General features: G+C 43.3%; 1 protein-coding gene across 1 annotated transcript in view; it reads right to left on the bottom strand.

The window, feature by feature from the left end:
- Positions 1 to 238: 238 nt before the first annotated feature.
- Positions 239 to 21,562, bottom strand: part of LOC126425190 (D-erythrulose reductase-like) — a 66,439-nt gene continuing 45,115 nt past the window's right edge. The window contains exons 3-5 of the mRNA XM_050088144.1: positions 18,055 to 18,169; positions 17,757 to 17,967; positions 239 to 442 (exon numbers count right to left, since the gene is read on the bottom strand). Coding sequence (XP_049944101.1) covers positions 339 to 442; positions 17,757 to 17,967; positions 18,055 to 18,169 — 430 coding nt within the window. The 3' untranslated portion in view covers positions 239 to 338. The remainder of the gene's footprint in view (positions 443 to 17,756; positions 17,968 to 18,054; positions 18,170 to 21,562) is intronic.

Genomic DNA, 21,562 nt, shown 5'->3' on the forward strand with positions numbered 1-21,562 from the left:
TACATTTCATGTATCAAAGGCTGGCTGCTATAAATAAGGAAAAAAGAAAAATATTGCTTTTCCGATGCGTATGCCTGGCTGTCTCACTGCCAACGCCTTCCAATTTTTCCTGCTCTTTGTGACTGGGACACTTGCTAAAATTACGGCCGCGTTTTTTTGCAGCTCAGATTGCACTTGAAAAGACGACCACGGCCTCAGTCACGGGATGAAAGGATTCTCTTGACTTCAGACACCAAAATTTGCACGCAGCACCATTTATTTGCGTCACGCTACAGACGTGAGAGGCAGGACAGGAGAGACGAGTCACTCCTCGCCGCTGGCTGGTGTGGGTCGGAGCCTCAGGTGGCGGTGAAGCCGCCGTCGACCGGCAGAGACACGCCGTTGATCATGGCCGCCTTGTCGCTCAGCAGGAACAGCACCGCGTTCGCCACGTCCGTGGTTTCTGCAACACCACACCAAACCATAATCTACCAGTCTAGATTTCCTCCCCATACATCAATAGCTTCTTACACACCGTTACCCAACTGCGTATCTGTTAGCTCATGGGTTTGGCTTTAGGAAAGGTAAAGGCATCCAAACTCGATAAGTCAGTGTTGTATGAATTCATGTAAATGATACGCAAATAACTAATAAATCGCAAATGCGCTCCGAGATTGAAATACTCGAAGCTGGCGTACACACACACACATTCAAGACACGACAGTCGCAGGGGCTTTTAGTTCAGGAGACGCAAACCGCACAATGGGAGGCCGGTCCCTTCAGAGGACGAGTCAACGCCAAACGCCGAGGTGACCGATTGTGGAGCATACAGCGTTTGCCCGAGTGAAGGGAAGAACGACCCTGTGTTTGGCTTAAAAGCAAATTCCACTACATTGTGTGGGAGCGCCCAGTCTACGCATTCTTTACAAACAGACCGTGCAGTTTCAGTGGTTTTCACAGGGAGATAGCAAATGCCAAATGCCGATGTTACAGATTTCTGGATTGGTCGCCTTAATCGAAACGCCATTCTCCCATTTTAGAAGAGCAATGCTGATTGGCAGACGATATTTCTGACGCTCTGAGCTGAAGGAGTAATGGAAGAGACCAAAAGATATACCCCTTCACGTCTGGCGTGGAAAGGAGCCGTTCCGTTGTCACTCTTGGAGCGAGAACACGTAACGAGAGCGTGTGCGCTCGTACGTGTACTTAAAGAGCGAGGAACAAGTCTCTCCTCAGTACTTCACTGGGAGAGCACCTCTGTCGAGAGCGAATCGGAATGCGACTATATATTGAGTCCTTGCGATTAAGTGTTGTTCACTGTGTTGGCCACCACACTTATTGTGCAGTGTGAATGGACAGAGTTATAGTTAAACGCCTGCAAGCAAATTTTTGAGTGGCATCATGGTGGACTGGTTATCTGACCGGTGTACCACTCCAATAGTTAGACTACATGCAAATAGGAGTCCTTGACTTCATCAAAGCGTAGGGAGAGTTTGATTGGCTGAGGTCCATGCAGATAGAACGAGAGTTATCTTAATTATCAGCAGCAAGTGGCGCAGACAGCAGTCATCGCAGGTTACGGTTTTGTGCGCTACAACTCTTGCGAGCCCCATATTTCCTCCACAACAGTACACTTCACTCCATTTCACATGCGACAGCCTCGACCGTACCTAGCAACATTCTAAAGGATAATTCTTCAAGTTGAGTAGCTGTGGCTCTCAGCCATTCTGCCAAGTCAATAACAATCTTAAACTTTGTATAGAAATTTCGTTAGCGAATCCTATCCTTGAGAGGTAACTTCACATTCCGAAAAGAACCCGGAAATAACTTGTTCAGTTCATAACTGAAGGTGCCATTGTGATTTCTCAGAATTTTAGCAAAAATAAATACTAATGTTCATTAGTTTCATGTTTTTCTTACACTAACTAGCACCACTCCAGGACCCAAGTATCCCACTAGTAATGTAAGAAATTTTGTGTCATTTCCTTACAGTGGACGACTCCAGAAGATATTTATTGCTGAAAGTTTTTCAGGCATTTCTCTTTAGAACGTTAGGAGCGTCTGTCTGACTTCTGTAGTAGTGTGGGGGCTGGAAATTGCATTTCGCAGGAGCCACAGGGTAAAGGGTGCATCTCAGATTAATCCGTTGCGCAGAGTGACAGAATAGACCCACACACTCACAACGGGATGTATCTGGAACATCTTAGGTGATTAGAAATTAGTAGACAGGAATACCATTACATTCTTAGCTTTAATTCAGCGTGAGCGGTGAACGCCGATCTGCACTTTGTACAATAATTTACAAGTGCAGTTACAGACTGAACTGCGAATACTTCTTTACAATTCTGATTGCTTCAAACACATATAAATCAACTGTCAATGCATAAACTGTATGTGGCGCCTGGCTAGGTCGTAGCTTCTGACTTAGCTGAAGGCTATGCTAACTAGCGCCTCTGCAAATGAGATCTCTGAAGCCATGACAAGTGAACTATTGCTGTTAAAGTCGGCTGTAGGACTGGCCAGTGCGCCAGCTTGTCTCGAAGACCAGCCGAGTGGCGGCGCTCGGTCTGCTAGCGTCGACAGTGGCGACTCGCGGGTCCGATGTGTACTGACGGAACGCGGCTGATTTGAAGTCTACAACTTAGCAAGAGTGGTGCCTTGCGGTGACACCACAGTAACACCTTGTAGCATCAACCAAAATGGCCTTACTGTGTTGGCACTGCGAACAGCTGAAAGCAAAGGGGAAACTACAGCCCTAGCTTTTCCCGAGGTCCTGCAGCTCTCCTGTATGGTTAAATGATGATGGCATCCTCTTGGGTAAGATACTCCGGAGGTAAAATAGTTCCCCATTCGGATCTCTGGGTGAGTTCTACTCAGGAAGACATCGTAATCAGAAGAAATGAAACTGGCGTTCTATGAATTGGAGCATGGAATGTCAGATCCCTTAATTGTGCTGGTGGGTTAGAAAATTTAAAAAGTGAAATGTATAGGCTAAAGTTAGATATCGTTGGGGCTAGTGAAGTTCTGTGGTAGGAGGAACAGGACGTTTGATCAGGTGAATAAGGGGTTATAAATACAACATCAGATAGGGGTAATACAGGAGAAGTTTTAATAATAAATAAAAAATAAGAACGTGGGTAAGCTACTATGAACAGCATAGTGAACGCATTAGTCTAGTCAAGACAGACACGAAGCCCACACCCACCACAGTAGTATAAGTTTATATGCCAACTAGCTCAGCAGATTTAGAAAAGAGTGAAGAAATGTATGATGAAATAAAAAAATATTATTCAGATAGATAACGGAAACGAAAATTTAATAGCCATGGGTGATTGGAATTCGATTGTAGGAAAAGAAAGAGAAAAATGGTTCAAATAGCTCTGAGCACTATGGGACTAAACTTCTAAGGTCATTAGTCCCCCAGAACGTAGAACTACTTAAACCTAACAAACCTAAGGACATCACAAGCATCCATGCCCGAGGCAGGATTCGAACCACCGACCGTAGCGGTCGCACGGTTCCAGACTGTAGCGCCTAGAACCGCTCGGCCACCCCGGCCGGCAAAGAAAGAGAAGGAAGAATTATGGGTGAATATGGACTGGAGGAAAGGAATGAAAGAGGAAGCCGACTGGTAGAATTTTACACAGAGCGTAATTTAATCATAGCTAACACTTGGTTCAAGAATCATGAAAGAAGGTTGCATACGTGGAAGAGACCTGGAGACACCAGACTGATTATATGACAGTAAAGCAGAAATTTCGGAACTATATTTCAAATTCTAAGACATTTTCAGAGGCAGATTTGTACTCTGACCAGAATTTACTAGTTATGAACTACAGGTTAAAACTGAAGAAGCTGCAAAAAGGTGCGAATTTAGGGAGATGGGATCTGGATAAGCTGAAAGAACCAGAAGTTGTAGAGAGTTTCAGAGGGAGTATTAGAGAACAATTGACAAGAACAGGGGAAAGGAATACATTAGAAGAATAATGGGTAACTCTGAGAGATGAAATTTTGTGAAGGCAGCAGAGGATCAAGTATGTAAAGAACGAGTGCCAGTATTATTCCTTATGTAAGACAAGAGACACTGTATTTAATAGATGAAAGGGGAAATATAAAAATGCAATTCAGGAAGCAGGCAAAAAAGAATACAAACATTTCAAAAATGAGATTGATAGAAAGTGCAAAATGGCTAAGCAGGAATGAGTAGAGGACAAATGTAAGGATGCAGAAGCATGTATCATGAGGACATAGATAGATGCCGCCGACAGAAAAATTAAAAAGACCTGTGGATAAAAGAGAACCAGATCTATGAACAGCAAGAGCTCAGATGGAACGGCAGTCCCCTGATAAAAGAGGGAAAGCAGAAAGATGGAGGGACTATATAGAGGGTCTATACAAGGGCGATGTACTTGAGGGCAATATTAGGGAAATGGAAGTGGACGTAGATGAGGATGTGTTGGAGATAAAGCACTGCGTGAATAATTTGACAGAGTATTGAAAGCCCTAAGTCGAAGCAAGGCCCCGGAAGTAGACAACATTTCGTTTGAACTACTGATCGCCTTGGGAGAGCCAGCCATAGATGTAAGAGTCAGAGCAGTGTATTAACTCCAATATCAACCGACCAATCAGTGTAATTAATCACGGCCGCAAAATACGAGCACGAGTTCTTCTCATGAGAAATGGGTCGGGGAAGGGCGGTCCTTCATTTGGACCAATTATTATGGGGGATGGATTAAGGAGGGGCAGGCCTTCATTTAAACCACTTATATTATCATGGGGGATGGATTGGGGGGGGGCGGGCCTTATGGGGGATCGATTTGGGAGGGGCCGGCCTTCATTTGGACCACTTATAGAATTATAAGGATTCAATTATCGTGGGGGATGGATTGGGGAGGGACAGGCCTTCATTTGGAAGACTTATTGACTTATAAATTTATTTTTATAAAACCCAAGTAGCGTCTGCCAACTAGTGAATGTTACACTATCACTTCATAACCTGAATTACCCCTTTCGCCTGCGAGAGCGCAGCATTGTAAATAACATCGTTGGCTTGTTAGTGTTCTGTGATTTTTAACACACTTATGTATTCCGTGACCTTACTAATGATTTTTTTTCTGATAATAGACTGGACTACTGCAATAGTTGAGCACTGAGAAGAACATTTTTATGAAATAATAATTGTTATCTTAAAAGGTAGAATTTTTCTCATTTCTGAAGTGAATATTATGGTCATATTTCCTCTTCTAGTAATTATGATACCAAGTGCAAGCAAGCAGAAGACTGAGAATTTTGAATGCTGGTTAGTACTGTGCGATCCCTGTTTAATAACAAGGTCTTATGGAATGAACAGATTCTCTTTCGTGAAAAGCGAAAATTTGTAGAGCTAGCCCTACCGACACAGTCTATCATAGATCACAGAATCTCTTTTGTGAAAATCGAAAATTTGTGGATCTTGCCCTACCGACACAGACTATCGTAGTTGTTTAGAATCGTATCCGTCTGATTTGCTCTTCAATAACAGCGTCAAGAATTTTTCAGAGCTACATTACGACGCAGATCCTGCAAAGCTGTTTCTTACGCTGGCTGCTAAGAAGAACTTTAACCTTGGGTGCGCTCGATTGCACTCCGGAGACGCCATACATTACCGAAAAATTAATAATCTACTCTTTTTTCAGCCAAGAAGACAGTAATTAAGATCCCCACAGCACTAAATATTATATTTTTGATGAAAAGGTCAGTTTCAACATTCATATTCAAAAGTAACACCAAAGGAAATATTTATTTAAATCATTTAATACTAGGAAGGAAAGAGGACCCGGAAAGAATGGGGAACAGTAATTACAATTAATTTAGCAGCGGAAAGATTCGAGGCTGCCTGTCTGTTCTTTTTGCTGTTACCAGGAATACTTAATTTTTCTAGTGGCCAAGGAAGGGTCATTAGAAGGTGGCATGGGTAAGATACAAGGAACGAAAGGTTATTTACCATTTATACAGAAACCAGATGACAGGGGGACGAAAGTGAAGCAGTAGTTGAGAAGGGAGTGAGACAGAATCCTAACCTGTTCCGATGTTATTCAATCTGTATATTGAGCAAGCAGTAAAGGAAACAAAAGAAAAATTTGGAGTAGGAATTAAAATCCAGTGAGAAGAAATAAAAACCTTGAGGTTTGCCGATTACACTGTAGTTCTGTCAGAGACAGCAAAGGATTTGGAAGAGCAGTTGAAAAGAATGGACAGTGTCTTGAAAGGACGCTATAAGATGAACATCAACAAAAGCAAAACGAGGGTATTGGAATGTAGCTGAATTATACTGGACGATGCCGAGGGAATTAAATTAGGAAATGAGACACTTAAAGTAGTAAATGAGTTTTGCTGTTTGGGGAGCAAAATAACTGATGATGGCTGGAGGACATATAATGTATACTGGCTATGGCAAGAAAAGCGTTTCTGAAGAAGGGAATTTTGTTAGCATCGAGTATAGATTTAAATGTCAAGAAGACCTTTCTGAATGTATTTGTATGGAAGTGAAACATGTATGATAAACACTGTAGACAAAAAGGGATTAGAAGCTCTTGAAATGCGGTGCTGCTGAAGAATGATCAAGATTATGTAGGTAGATCACGTAGCTAAAGACGAGGTACTGGGGAGAAAAGAAGTTTGTGGCAAAACCTGACTAGAAGTAGGTATCGTTATTACGATTCATTCTGATACGTCATGAGATCACCAATTTCGTACTGGAGTGAAACGTGGGGGAAAAATCGTAGAGGCGACCAGGAGATGAGTACAGTAAGCAGATTCAGAAGGATGTAGGTTGCAGTAGGTACTGGGAGATGAAGAAGCTTGCACAGGATAGAGTAGCATGGAGAGCTGCATCAAACCAGTCTCTGGACTGAAGACCACAACAACAACAACAACAACAACAACAAAGGCAGCAAAGGAGCAGTTCTGATGTTGCACTTGATAATGAAAGCAAGAATGAAGAAGAAAAGTCGTTCGACAGTGTAAGTCGATGACAGACGCTCTAAACAGGTGTAAGTAAAGACGATCCACAGCTGCACGAAATAGTGCGAAATTTATTCGCTGACTGCATATTCTTTGACATCTACTGCGTTACGTATTCATGTACCACCTATTAGTAACATATGAAAATTTGTGCCCGACAGGGACTCCAACTCGGATCTCCTCCTTATCGCGAATGGTCGTCTAAACCGTTTCGGCTGTCCCTACACACTCCCATGATCGGTCCAAACTACCATAAGTCATATGTCTACATCTCTATGCCGCAGTCCACTAAATTTATGACCTAATGGTCGCCAACATTATTAATTGCATTCACGCGCCAGGAAGAATGAGGCTACGGGCATTCGAGACCATTGTTATCGTCGTGTGCTCGTCGAGGCTTGTGATACTTGCTTGCATTATTTTCTTGTAGAATGGGTCTACAGCTTTTATAAAATTTTTGAAAGATTTCATCTTGCTTTTAGCTGTTAGAACTTATTTCGCGATTGCTGTTTCGGCATTGAGCCATTTTCAAGCATCTGCAAAAATAATACAACGTAATGAGAACAATTTACAGTGGGATGAACAGTAGGTACAACCAGTTTTGTAATTTTTCGAGATTGATATAGCGAACTGACAGGATTTTAAAATATAGGCAGAGATAAGAACGTAATATGTACAACTGCACATCAGTGGACAACTAGTCAGCGATATTAGTCAATAGTCCATTTTATTTGCTGCGATTCTGAGTGGACTGTATATATTACAGAAGTACAAGTGTGCACTTACAATAGATTAGAGTAAATGTCTAAAATAGTTGAAGCAATTTTTATTTCTGAGGTATGCTTGTCCACTCAGTACATATTGAGGTTGTTCTTTGAAGGCCCTATAAATTCCCATTTCTTCTAGAGCGTCCATTAATCTGCCTTTCTCTACCCTGTGTAGTACCTTCAAAGATTGCTCAATGGTGTTGGTGTTATGACTATAGTTTCTTTAATGTGCAGTTGTACATATTACGTTGTTATCTCTCCTTATACGTCAAAATCTTGTAATTCCGGTATATCAATGTCGAAAAACTACAAGACTGGTTGTACCTACTGTTGATCCCACTGCAAATTGTTCTCATTACGTTGTATTACGTATTGTCGATGCTTCAAAATGGCTTAATGCCGAGACTGCAACCGCAAAACAAAATTCTGGCAACTGAAGGCAAGATGCAAGCCAGTCTTTAAAACTTACTTGCATGTCTGAAAACACAGATCTTGTTGACGAACCAGAGGTGTACGGTAACAACATTAGTCTGTATTCCTCCTAATCTAGCTGCCCTTGTAGTGGGAATCCAATTAATAATGTTGACAGGCATTACGTGAGGAGTATAGTGGACACTGGCTTAAGGGGACATTGTATGTCCTGTGCCGCCAATGTTAAATTATCGAATTTTGTGACCCATTATCTTGGAAACTCATTAAGACAGCAACTTACGATTTTCCATAATTATTCAATGCACCTTTCTAGATACACTGAACTAGAATTATTACCGACTTACAGCCTTTGAAATCCGAGCAGGAAGTTCTTGGTCATCCATTCTTATTGTTCTTATACGTATTGTATCAGCTGTATTAGGTATCGAAGCAGTGCACAGTAGTGACTTACTTTTTAGTTCCATATGTGTTGAATCTCACACTTGCCATGCTGTGAAAATTTCATGTCTCTACCATCAGTACTTTTTTAGAAAACGGGTCATTTACTGCAAAAAATGTAATTTCTTTTACACTTAGTCATTTTATTTACATAAAAGACAACAGAAGTTAGCTTACTACAGAAATAGCCGATAATCACACTACTTTCAACGAAAATTAGTATCAGAAACAGAGGACTGATTTGTTTATTCGTAATGCCAACTTCTGAGAAGTAGCATTAGGCTAAAAACAAAGTAATTCACAGCCTTCTAGACTGCGTAGTTCCCAAGATATGACTGCTCAACTGTGGCAGTATATGCGTAGCAGCGAAATTTGAGAGTCACACGTCAACGTTCAAAATATTATTTGAAGGTCTCACAATTGTCTGATTTTAATGCATTATATACCAAAATGTTCAATGTACATTATGAATTAGAAAACAGAAAAGTCAAATTTCAACGAATTTCATGTACAATGTCCCCTTAAGCATGTGACACGTGACATACAGAGGGTCAGATCGTTCCAGTGAGCGTGCACGGATAGCCAAAGTGGTCCTGGCGAACGCTCGTAATAAGCGGGAAATCCGGGAGCCAGTCGTGGGGCAGTACAATTTTTCGTAAGTCACTACTGTGCACTGCTTCGATACCTAATACAGCTGATACAATATGTATAAGAACAATAAGAATGGATGGCCAAGAACTTACTGCTCGGATTTAAAAGGCTGTAAGTCGGTGATGCACCATTGCTCCCCTACTGTTCTATATGTACAATGAAGAAACATTGGTGGGAATAAAGGATTGGTTCAGGAGTGAGATTAAATATGAGATAAGATTCGTTGATGACATTACTAACTGAAGCATTATATGGACAGACACACGTAATTTGTGCAAAAGTAGTGACGGAAAGTACAGAAATGCGCACTAGCCTCTTGTTTTACTGTATATAACTTCGCACCTAAGTAACTTATGTACATTAATTTTGTGAAATGTAATAATTTCATAAATAATATTTAAAAGATATAGCCGCAGTCAGCCTGTGGCTGATTGCGATCGATTATAATACGTTTCTTTGTTTTAGAAAGTAAGTGGAGAGCGTTCCTGCTCCGATCTCTCGCTCTTGTCTTTTAGCCTTTGTAGTTATAGGACGCACTATAGCTGCGTTCCTTGCGTACCAGTAACTAACCTTTCTTTTGTGTAGACAGATCTGATGTAAGCGTGCCTTTAGAACCATTTGTAATTAAATTAATGTAAATTAATTAAGTCTCAAAGCGTAGGTCAGGATTTGAATCCTTGTCCCAAGCAGCTGACCTGAAAGTGCCTTGACCTTTGGCATCAAACACTAGATGAAGATTATTCTCTTCAATCCATTCTGCAAGCATGCTCCCATTTTCATCATTTTGAGAGTACTTCCAAAGTTCGTGGTGACTATTGAAGTCTCGTATGTAAATTGCAGGATGTTCTGCTGTGTGTAGGACAAAATCTGGCCATGTTGTTTTGGGTGGTTTGTAAGGAAAGTGAGAGATGCCTTTCCTCACAGCCAACACAGACCTGTAATAATACAAACTGGTTGCACGGTTCATGTCATACGATCAACCCCACATGCCGGCCGCGGTGGTCTAGCGGTTCTAGGCGCGCAGACCGGAACCGCACGACAGCTACGGTCGCAGGTTCGAATCCTGTCTCGGGCATGGATGTGTGTGATGTCCTTAGGTTAGTTAGGTTTAAGTAGTTCTAAGTTCTAGGGGACTGATGACCACAGATGTTAAGTCCCATAGTGCTCAGAGCCATTTGAACCATTTTTTTGAATCAACCCCGCATGCTCGATGGAATTTCCAGAAAGCTGACTGGACGAAGTTTTCAACGGAACTGGACAAGCCACTCGCTGGATACCTCCATCACATAAGAACTATCAAAGCTTCATTGGTGCAGTAACAGCTAAAAAGTGTATGCCAAGAGGATACCGGAAAGAATATGTTCCAGGATGGAATGATGATAGTGAAACACTGTACCAACACTTCCAGCAAAGTGGTGACCCAGAGACAGCTACGGACCTCATGTCCAGCTTGGACTAGAAACAGTCGAAAATATGGACTTTACCCACTCGAGCAGGAAAGCATGGAGTCTTCTGAGAAAACTGGGAGGAAGTGCACCAGCATGCAGAAAAAATTCCGAAGTAACACTATACCAAATTGCTTCCCACATCATTACTACCTCAAGAGTGCCTCCTGACAAGAAACATACAAGACATATCAGACGACAGCTTTGTGATCTGAAAAAGATGGGATCTCCCTCATCTGAGTATACCCATCCCCCCATTAACTCTGGACTGAAGGACCTCAAACCTCTTACGGCGCCTGGATTCGATGTGATCCATCCAGAATTCCTGATCCATATGGGAGGAAAAGCTAAGAAATCGCTGGAAGAATTCTTCACTGACATCCTGCTACTGGTCAGCTTCCGTTGGAGTTTAAAAAGGCGAAGATAAAATCTGTTCTGAAACCTGGAAAACCCAGCAACATCATAGAAAGCTATCGCCCCACTGCCCTACTTAGCTGCTACTACACGCTTTTTGAAAGGCTGGTATATAACAGAATAAGTAGTGCTATCCTAGAGAAAGTTCCAGTTGATCAGACAGGCTTCAGACCAGGACGTAGCTGCTGCGACCAAGTATTGTCTCTCACATCCTTCATAGAGTCAGGACACCAAATGAAGCAGAAAACATCTGTGGCATTTGTTGATCTAACTGCCGCTTTCGACACTGTGTGGAGGGAAGGCCTTATCTACAAATTTCTCTGCATCATACCCTGCAGAACAATGACTCGACTGATTAACAGTATGCTAAACGATCAGAAGTTCCAGGTAATCACTGGAAGCAACATAAGTAAGGAGACAAAGCTGAGCAACGGATTGCCTCAAGGATCATTTCTCTCACCATTACTGTTCAACCATCTATCTGATCTACCTGACACTTCGTCCAGAAAATACTGCTATGCCGATGACCTGGCTCTAGCCGTAGGACACCAGGAAATGAAGACAAAAGAAGAGATTCTACCCGATGACCTGTATGCATTAGATAATTACTTCAAAATCTGGAGACTCCAACCCAGTATGAGTAAAACAGAAGTGTGTTGCTTTCATCTAAATAATCAGTAGGCGAACGTAAAATTGGAAGTAAGTTTCAGAGGCAGAATTCTTCGTCATAATTGGAACCCAAAATATCTTGGTGTCATCCTGTACCGTACACTATGCTTCAAACAACGCCTTCTTAACTTAGCTCAAAAGTTGAGGACTCGAAATAACATCCTCCATAAGCTATGCGCCACTACCTGGGGATTAATTTTATGATATGACTGTATTAGCCATACGCTAAATAATAAGTCTCTCGAGTTTTCATTTTAACAGTTCTCCTAATAGATATAAGAGGCATTAAATGTTTCATTGTTACAGTCGACGACCAATAGGAGCTTAACGGATCGTGGCGTGGAGACGCAATGCTCAAATACAATTAGTATTCTGACATTTATTGATTTGCAACTCGCTACAGCGTCCCTGAGGTTAACTGCCGATCATCACGAAGCGTTTTGCAAACTTGAATGCAAACGCGGAACCTTCAATGAACTGGCCACAGTTTCCAAGCTGCGATTCCATTTTGCCTGTAATTAACAGATACCGGCCCCGCAAAATTGATGGTGGTTTATAAGCTGCAATATCCTCTAAATTTTACAGCATTTATCTATAAGCCAATTTGGCCACTAACGGAAATGCATCTACCTTCAACAATGGCCGTCTGCTCCAGTTAATTTCAACAATTTTCTTTCCAGTGATGAATTCCAACTTTTGATTGAAATCAAATTTTAGGCCTCTTGCGTGTGCAGATGCGTCATAATGTAAGCGAAAACGAGAACGACTGACGGGAACAGTCTGGTGAGCACATTAGATGGACTCAGAGTACACCGAAGAAAGACGGAAGTGAGTAGGAAAAGCAGAAATGGAATTAGTAATCAAAGTGCAGCGAAATAGCGGTCTTCAGAGAAGACGAAGTGAACTGATTCTACTACCTTGAAAGCAAGATGGACACAAAAGGCAGACTGGCATAGATTTCTGACCAAAATAGATCTGACGAAGAAAGTTCTGAGAATTGGCGTCTGATGCACCAGCATTGTAAGACAATGGGTCGTAACCCGGCGGGGAAGCTGAGAAGAAGGAAAGCGAAGGGTGCTGAAAGTTGGGTTGGCTCATGAGAAATGAGGAGGTTCTCCGCAGAATCGGCCAGACTAGAAGTCTGATTAGAAGTAGGGACAGGATGATGGGACATGCATTACGAAAGCCAGGTGTAACTTTCCGGTACTGGAGGGAGCTATAGAGGGTAAGACCTGTAAGAGAAGGTAAGACCTGTAAGGGAAAGCCGAGATTCGAATAGATCCAGCAAATAATTGAGGACATAGTATGCACGGGCTGCTCTGAGATGAAGACTTTGGCACAGGAGAGGAACTAGTGGTGGGCAGCATCAGACCATTCGGGAAGCTGATTGAAGAAAAACGAAAAAAATCCGTTATGTATGTTGGAACTTCTTTCTTGTAAAATAAGCACACCAAACCCTACAAAGTTCTTAATACACCGCAACTAGTTTCGACTTGACTAGTCATATCCCAGCAATCAAGAAGCGGATTTCTATCATCGAGGACTTACTGAACGATTTATAGAACGTTCTAAACTTTCTGTAGAGAGACTTTGAGACTGTTGACAAATAGTGTCGTGTATCTGTTTCAAGTGCAGTGTAGAATTCAATATAAGTTATTTGGCCTGCCATGATAATGTGTTACTTACTCTTTGAGGTTCTCTCTTAGTTCTTAGTTCTTGAAATCATACAATACAAGGACTACTGCTGACATTGTTTGACAGTTTCTTCTAAATTTTATCCTGTACAAAGGTATGAAATTATTCCGTTCAGTAACGTTTCTCAGTAACAAATTACAATCACAGAGTTTGAAAAGTGATACTAACAGTTAAAAGTGACAACAGGGTGCCTTGAAGAGTTTAATTACTATGTCGGTTTATATCGACTGAAATTCCATAAAAAAAGAAAAAAACAGAAAAGTGAGTATTTGGGCCTCTGTGGACGAGCTCAACAAATCTGGAACGCTTGTAATAAAATGCGTATCTGCATAGCGAGAGGCATTTTCTCACAATCGCCGTTCGTAGCAGATTCGTGACGTTTCAGACTAAAAGTTGGGAAGTTGTTCTCCACTGTGAGATTTTCCTTAACTACTTGAACAGTCGAATCGTTGGAGCACTGTCTAGCGTGGCCGCGTGTATTTCAGCTGTTGACATTTGTTATTACCGATCTTGAAAAACGTAAGTTATCAACTTTAAATAAATATTACGTTCAAATGGCTCTGAGCACTATGGGACTTAACTTCTGAGGTCATCAGTCCCCTAGAACTTAGAACTACTTAAACCTAAGTAACCTAAGGACATCACACACATCCATGCCCGAGGCAGGATTCGAACCTGCGACCGTAGCAGTCGCGCGGCTCCGGACTGAGCGCCTAGAACCGCTAGACCACCGCGGCCGGCAACTATTACGTGATGGAGGTAACTTTGATGTGCACATGGACAAAAAATTATTGTAGTAGACATTATTCCTAGAATTTGTCATCGCATTTTTGAAACGTTACAAATTTTTCAACTTAGGAATTTGCAAGCAAATTGTGTCACGGAAGTTTAACGCTGGATAGCTGATACCAGTAAGAACCGAAATTACTAATGTTGTGTAAGTCGACAAGACACAATTATTAAACTACGGGAACCCCGAGATTGTCCTGTTGCCAGATGCTCTGGACAAAGCTTTGCCTGCCGCAGAGCGCGCTGTATCGAAGGCGGCGCGCCGGCGTTCCATTCTGGGGGGCGCGGGGGCGAATCCGCCAGCATCCCGACACATCCATTGTAGTTTCATCATAAGACGTACCGGGAACAAACCCGCCAACAGCTGTTGGTTCGCGTGCAGAAAGTCTTTTACAAATTGTGTCAGCCCTGAAAAGAGCCTTTTTTTGTAGCTAGGACATTGTTTACTTAAAGCAGCTGCTTGAACTGGCGACCCTCTGACGCGACAAAATCTCGATAATGTCGAACGGTGTTTTGCCAAACTCTTTCGAAGATCCCAGGCATTGCACTGATGTGATTGTCAGCACGTTGAATGCTATCCATTAATTCCTCTTCGTTTCTAGGTGGTTCGCATGCAGGTGGGTAAACTAGAGCCTTGAAGATTCCCCACAGGAAAAAATCCTGTGGCGTGAGGTCTGCTGGTCGCGGGGGCCATGTCCTACGAACATCTCTGCCAATTGCCCGGCCGTCGAAAAGTACATTTAAATATGCACGCACAGCACTGCAGGCGCCCCGTCACGCTGCAACCACACGCGTAGCCGTATGTCCAGGGGAACATCTTGCAACAGGCTGGGTAGAGTTTCTTAGAGAAAGTGAAGGTACTTTGCCCCAGCAAGTCGAGGAGGTAGACGGACCGGCCCAATCAGATGGTCTCCCGCAATGCCTGACCAAATGTCGAGCGAAAATCTCCTGATGTCCGTGGACGTACGTGACGTGAGGATGTCCCCTTGTCCAGCAATGACAGTTTCGTGTGCTGTAAAGGCCATCCCAATGGAAGGTGCAGTCGTCGGTAAACAACACAATGGCTGGGAAGTTGCGATTTCGTGTAATACGTCGTCAGAAACGACCGGCAAAACCGTAGCCTGTGTTCATAGTCCACGACAGGATTTACGTTTTGGACAGGTTGGAAAGTGAAAGAATGCTGGCTCCTTCGAAACCTCTCAGACTAATCGACCTGTGACCCCCCATGTCGTGTCCAACTGCTCGAGTACTTGTCGGAGGTGCTTCCTCGAAGCGCTCGAGAACAGTCCCTTCAAATGCGGCATCCCGCCGTGTTGGAGGTCTTACAGCATCGCCATCGTACCCCGCCTACGAGCCTGTTTCGCCAAGTCGCCGGTGAATTGCTGTAAACGTTTGCGGGTGTGGGTGGCATCTTTCTGGGTACCGATCCTCATACAACGGTCGAGCTTCATGCGCACTACCGTCGGCTAGTCCATAAACAAAAACCATATCTCGTTTTTCTTCAAACGAATACCGTGCCGCCATGTTTACGGTATGACTAAATCGCAGGTGACGTGTGTGTGCTCAGAAACGAAGCTTACGTGTGAATGCCTCTGACGTGAGGTGGAGATAAACAGCAAGGGCTATTCGACATGTGTGTGTACCATGTTCGGGCAGTGATGGGGCGAGGGACGTTTGTATGTCTGAACGGACAACCGTAGCGCTGCCCGTCAACAGACGAACGGCGTAGCGCGTAACGCCAAGTTTCCGTAGTTTAAAAATTGTGCGTTGTCGACTTACACAGCATCAGTAATTTTGGTTCCTGCTCGCATCAGGTATCCAGGGTTAAAATTTCGTGACACATTTTTTCTCCACCCTGTATATAGTGAATGCTGCAGTATATTATGAAAAGAAGAGGAGTGTGGTCGCTGACGAGATTGGTGGAGAGAATGACGACTGTCGCATGTGTGACCCCTCTAGTGATACCGCTAAGTAAGGTGAAACGATTGGATAAGAAGGCCAAAGTAAGACTTGAATTTGCTATCTAGCAATTAGATTTCTCTACAGCGAGTCAATGGGAAGAGTGGATAATTGAATTATACGGAATACAGATCAACGAAGTACTGCCATTGGCTTCTGATCCTTGCTATGATGATAGAAAATGCATGGCTATTGCACAGGAGAGACTGCGATTATTTTGGTGTACCCAAGAACAAGGCGAGGCCAGTTCAAAGTTAAGAGATGAAATAGCTCATGCCCTGTGCAAAATGAACAGAAATGCAAATGGAAGAAATAGGGGTAGACCTCCTTCAAGTGTAGATGCTGAATATGCAAAGAAGAAGAAAACAGGGCGTGTACCAAAGCCTGTTCGCCAGGAGGTTGTTCGTTAGACAGTGTTGGACATTGGTCAGTAGTGTCTGAGAAGAGAAGTAGATGCAAGATGTCAAACTGCAAAGGAAGTCCATCAGTTTTCCAAGCTTTCATAAGGAACAAAATCTATGAAATTATTAAATATTTCCATATGTTCAGAAAGGTACTGGTATACAAGAAATTACTCACAAGGCAAAATTTAATTCGTCTGAATCTTTAAATGCCTGACATAAAAGTATGTAACACTACAAGTTATATTATATAAAGATGACTTAATACATTTTTATCAACATATGTTTATTGTGATCGTCAAGTAACACAAATATAGCAATAATGATAGAAGCTGAAGTAATGAATTAAAATTTGTGCCATGGGCAGGACTTGAACCTGGGTCTCTTGCCTACTAGGCAAATGTGTTAGCCATTTCATTCACTGTAGTAGTATAGGTAACATAGCCAAATTCCCTTCCTAACACAAACCTAAAGTCAAGCAATTTTACAGTTTTGTATTAGGGAGGGCTTTGGACTAGAGTAGTCTGTTCATCTGTGTTATCTATGCTGCTATGATGGTGTAATGGCTAACTCATCTACCTTGTAAGCAAGAAAAAAAAAAGTAAGCAGGAGACCTGTGTTGAAGTGTTGACTGAGGTACAAATCTTAATTCATTTCTTCAGCTTCTATTACTATCGTAGATAAAGTTGAGATTTGTATGTCTCAAGGAAAATTTAGGTTATCAGATTTCCATTAAAACATTCAGAGTTTTTTATCTTTATCTTTTCATAATTCGGTTCATTGGTGGTTAAAATAAATAACTGCAAAGAGGTTAAAATGCTCTTAACGAAAGGTTCTGCTGAATTAATGCAGTTTCTAACTGGCCTTATTGAAAACCAGGAGCATGAGTAATTCAGTGGGATCATTCCATACTGGTCTCTCATTGGAAGACTCATTGCTGAAACCCCCAGCCAGTCATACTGACACAGCCTCATCTCTCCTCCTTCCACTCCTCATCTTCTCCCTCCCCCCCCCCACCCCCACCTCAGGATCCCCTGAAACAACTTGTTTCATTCGTGGGCAACGAAGCCTGGCTACGTTGCCCAATCAGAGTGGAGTGGACAGTGGTCTGGTACCTGCCAGCTTCCCGAGCGGTATCTTGGAGATCATGGCGGCGAGCTTGTCAGGGTCGGGCCAGCCCTTCTTGGTCATCTCGGTCCAGACGACGGTGGGGTTGACGCAGTTGGTGCGGATGTTGTGCGGGCCCAGCTCGAGCGCCATGGCCCGCGACAGCTGGTCCAGCCCGCCCTTGGTGGCCGAGTAGACGGCGTGGTTGGGGATGGCCACCTGCACAGAAGCACACGCCGGCGCTCAGCAGTGGCCAGGAGGAGACCCTGGGGATGGCGTCAAGGCGGCGCAGCTGGGGGCACCCACCATGGCGGTCTGGGACGACACGTTGACGATGCTGCCACCCTTCCCGCTCTTGATCATCCCGTCCGAGACGACCTGGCTGATGTTGATCACCGCCTTCAGGTTAACTTCGAAGCTCCTGTAAGCGACAAAACCTCTCGTTAGGGACCTAGAGCACACGTGGCAGAGTTGCAAGACAGTGAACATACTACCACCCAACGGAATAAACAGGCACAGGACTTACAGAAAAGTGGATGGTTCTAAACATGAGCATCTTCATCTGTACACTGAAAGCTACCATACGGAACGTGGCGGAGGGTGTATACTGTACCAGATACCTTTTACTCCACTTTCCTGTTGACATCTACCGCTACAGATACAACCACATCTCTTTCAGAATAAAATTCGGTCGTAAGTTGGAAATATATTTCTATTTCGTTTTACCAGTTTCGACATCTTCAGAAGCCTACAAAATTAGGGACTTCATAAATATTTAGAACTTGCAAAAAATGGTTCAAATGGCTCTGAGCACTATGGGACTCAACTTCTAAGGTCATCAGTCCCCTAGAACTTAGAACTACTTAAACCTAAGTAACCTAGAGCCATGACACACATCCATGCCCGAGGCAGGATGCGAACCTCCGACCGTAGCGTCGCGCGGTTCCAGCTTGTAGCGCCTAGAACCGCTCGGCTAGGACTTGCATAAAAATATATCTGAAAGGTAAGAAATCTACACTACTGGCCATTAAAATTGCTACACCACGAAGATGACGTGCTACAGACGCGAAATTTAACCGACAGGAAGAAGATGCTGTGATATGCAAATGATTAGCTTTCCAGAGCATTCACACAAGGTTGGCGCCGGTGGCGACACCTACAACATGCTGACATGAGGAAAGTTTCCAACCGATTTCTCACACACAAACAGCAGTTGACCGGCGTTGCCTGGTGAAACGTTGTTGTGATGCCTCGTGTAAGGAGGAGAAATGCGTACCATCACGTTTCCGACTTTGATAAAGGTCGGATTGTAGCCTATCGCAATTGCGGTTTATCGTATCGCGACATTGCTGCTCGCGTTGGTCGAGATCCAATGACTGTTAGCAGAATATGGAATCGGTGAGTTCAGGAGGGTAATACGGAACGCCGTGCTGGATCCCAACGGCCTCGTATCACTAGCAGTCGAGATGACAGGCATCTTATCTGCATGGCTGTAACGGATCGTGCAGCCGCGTCTCCATCCCTGAGTCAACAGATTCAGACTTTTGCAAGACAACAACTATCTTCACGAACAGTTCGACGACGTTTCCAGCAGCATTGACTATCAGCTCCGAGACCATGGCTGCGGTTACCCTTGACGCTGCATCACAGACACGAGCGCCTTCGATGGTGTACTCAACGACGAATCTGGGTGCGCGAATGGCAAAACGTCATTTTTTCGGATGGATCCAGGTTCTGTTTACAGCATCATGATGGTCGCATCCGTGTTTGGCGACATCGCGGTGAACGCACATTGTAAGCGTGTATTCGTCATCGCCATACTGGCGTATCACCCGGCGTGATGGTATGGGGTGCCATTGGTTACACGTCTCGGTCACCCCTTGTTCGCATTGACGGCACTTTGAACAGTGGACGTTACATTTCAGACGTGTTACGACCCGTGGCTCTACCCTTCATTCGATCCCTGCGAAACCCTACATTTCAGCAGGATAATGCACGACCGCATGTTGCAGGTCCTGTACGGGCCTTTCTGGATACAGAAAATGTTCGACTGTTGCCCTGGCCAGCAATTTCTCCAGATCTCTCACCAATTGAAAACGTCTGGTCAATGGTGGCAGAACAACTGGCTCGTCACAATACGCCAGTCACTACTCTTGATGAAGTGTGGTATCGTGTTGAAGCTGCATGGGCAGCTGTACCTGCACACGCCATCCTAGCTCTGTTTGACTCAACGCCCAGGCGTATCAAGGCCGTTATTACGGCCAGGGGTGGTTGTTCTGGGTACTGATTTCTCAAGATCTATGCACCCAAATTGCGTGAAAATGTAATCAGATGTGAGTTCTAGTATAATATACTTGTCCAATGAATACCCGTTTATCATCTGCATTTCTTCTTGGTGTAGCAATTTTAATGGCCAGTAGTGTATTACAGAAACTCACTCAGTATTGGTTTAGCAGGTGTTTCTTCACAAAAGCGCAGTGCCGTGATATGTCCAAAAATGTACATATTGTATATGATTACTGCAATCACAGATTGACACTTTGCAGTAAGTGAATCGCATCTACATACATGACAAGCTGTTGTGCTAGCTGCGACAAACATATATAAAAGCACATAAAATTATAATTAAGATATAAAAAGAAGTTATATATAATATATTTGAAAAAAAACATGGCACACAGATCTAATATATAAAAGGAATGTGATAATTTTCACATTTTAGGAGAGATACTATGCAATCAACACAGTGTCTATTTTTAATGGATGTTGATCATTCAACAAATCTTTCGAAGTTAAGTGGGAATATTTCTATAAAACTTCCTGGCAGATTAAAACTGTGTGCCTGACCGAGACTCGAACTCGAGACCTTTGCAAAGGTCCCGAGTTCGAGTTTCGGTCGGGCACACAGTTTCAATCTGTCAGGAAGTTTCATATGAGCGCACAGTCCGCTGCAGAGTGAAAATCTCATTCTGGAATATTTCTATACCTCAGATTCTTCATTTTATGCTGGGTTGAATCACTTCGTTTATGAGGAACAGTGATGAACAGAACACCGCCAGGGGCTCGACGCTAAGTATGTATTGCAGAGAATATTGAAAGAGTTCGGCAAGCTATATTCCGTAGTCCTGATTGATCTGCCAGGAGTCACCTGCTGAAGTGAGCGTCAGTGATCGCTCAGTAAGGCGTCTTTTGCATGCTGATCTAGCATTTCATCCCTACAAAATGGCCAAGGTGCAGCAATTGAACCCTAGAGATTATGTACAGCTTTTAAATTTTGCTCAAGAAATGGAGGACATACTTGAGCAAAATGACAGCATTATTTTGTTTAAGAGTGACGAAGCTCATGTTCATTCGAACACCATAGTAAATCATCAGAACTATCGTTACTGGGCCAGTGAAAATCCTAAACTAATGCATGAGAGACCATTACATAGTACCAAGTTGACTGTGGTGTGTTGTAACTAGTGCAGATGTTACTGGTCCTTACTTTTCAAGAGGATAATGAGAACACTGCAACTGTACCCTCAGAAAGTTATAGAGAGATGATCACTGAATTATTCCTACCTGAATTAAGAAGAAAACGTATTCCTATCCGGCGAGTCTGGTTTCAGCAGGACGGGGCCACAGCTCACGCAACAAGAATTTCAATGGAAGCTATTCGGACTATTATTCGTGGTCACGTCATTTACCAGCTTGGTGACAGTAGATGGCCTGGTCATTCCCCAACAAATGCCGGGATGGTTCCTTTGAAAGGGCAAGGCGAACTTTCTTCCCCATCCTTCCCTAATCCAATGAGACCGATGACCTCGCTGTG

This window comes from Schistocerca serialis, chromosome 10 (genome assembly GCF_023864345.2).
Source record: "Schistocerca serialis cubense isolate TAMUIC-IGC-003099 chromosome 10, iqSchSeri2.2, whole genome shotgun sequence".
In the NCBI taxonomy this organism is placed as follows: Eukaryota; Metazoa; Arthropoda; class Insecta; order Orthoptera; family Acrididae; genus Schistocerca; species Schistocerca serialis.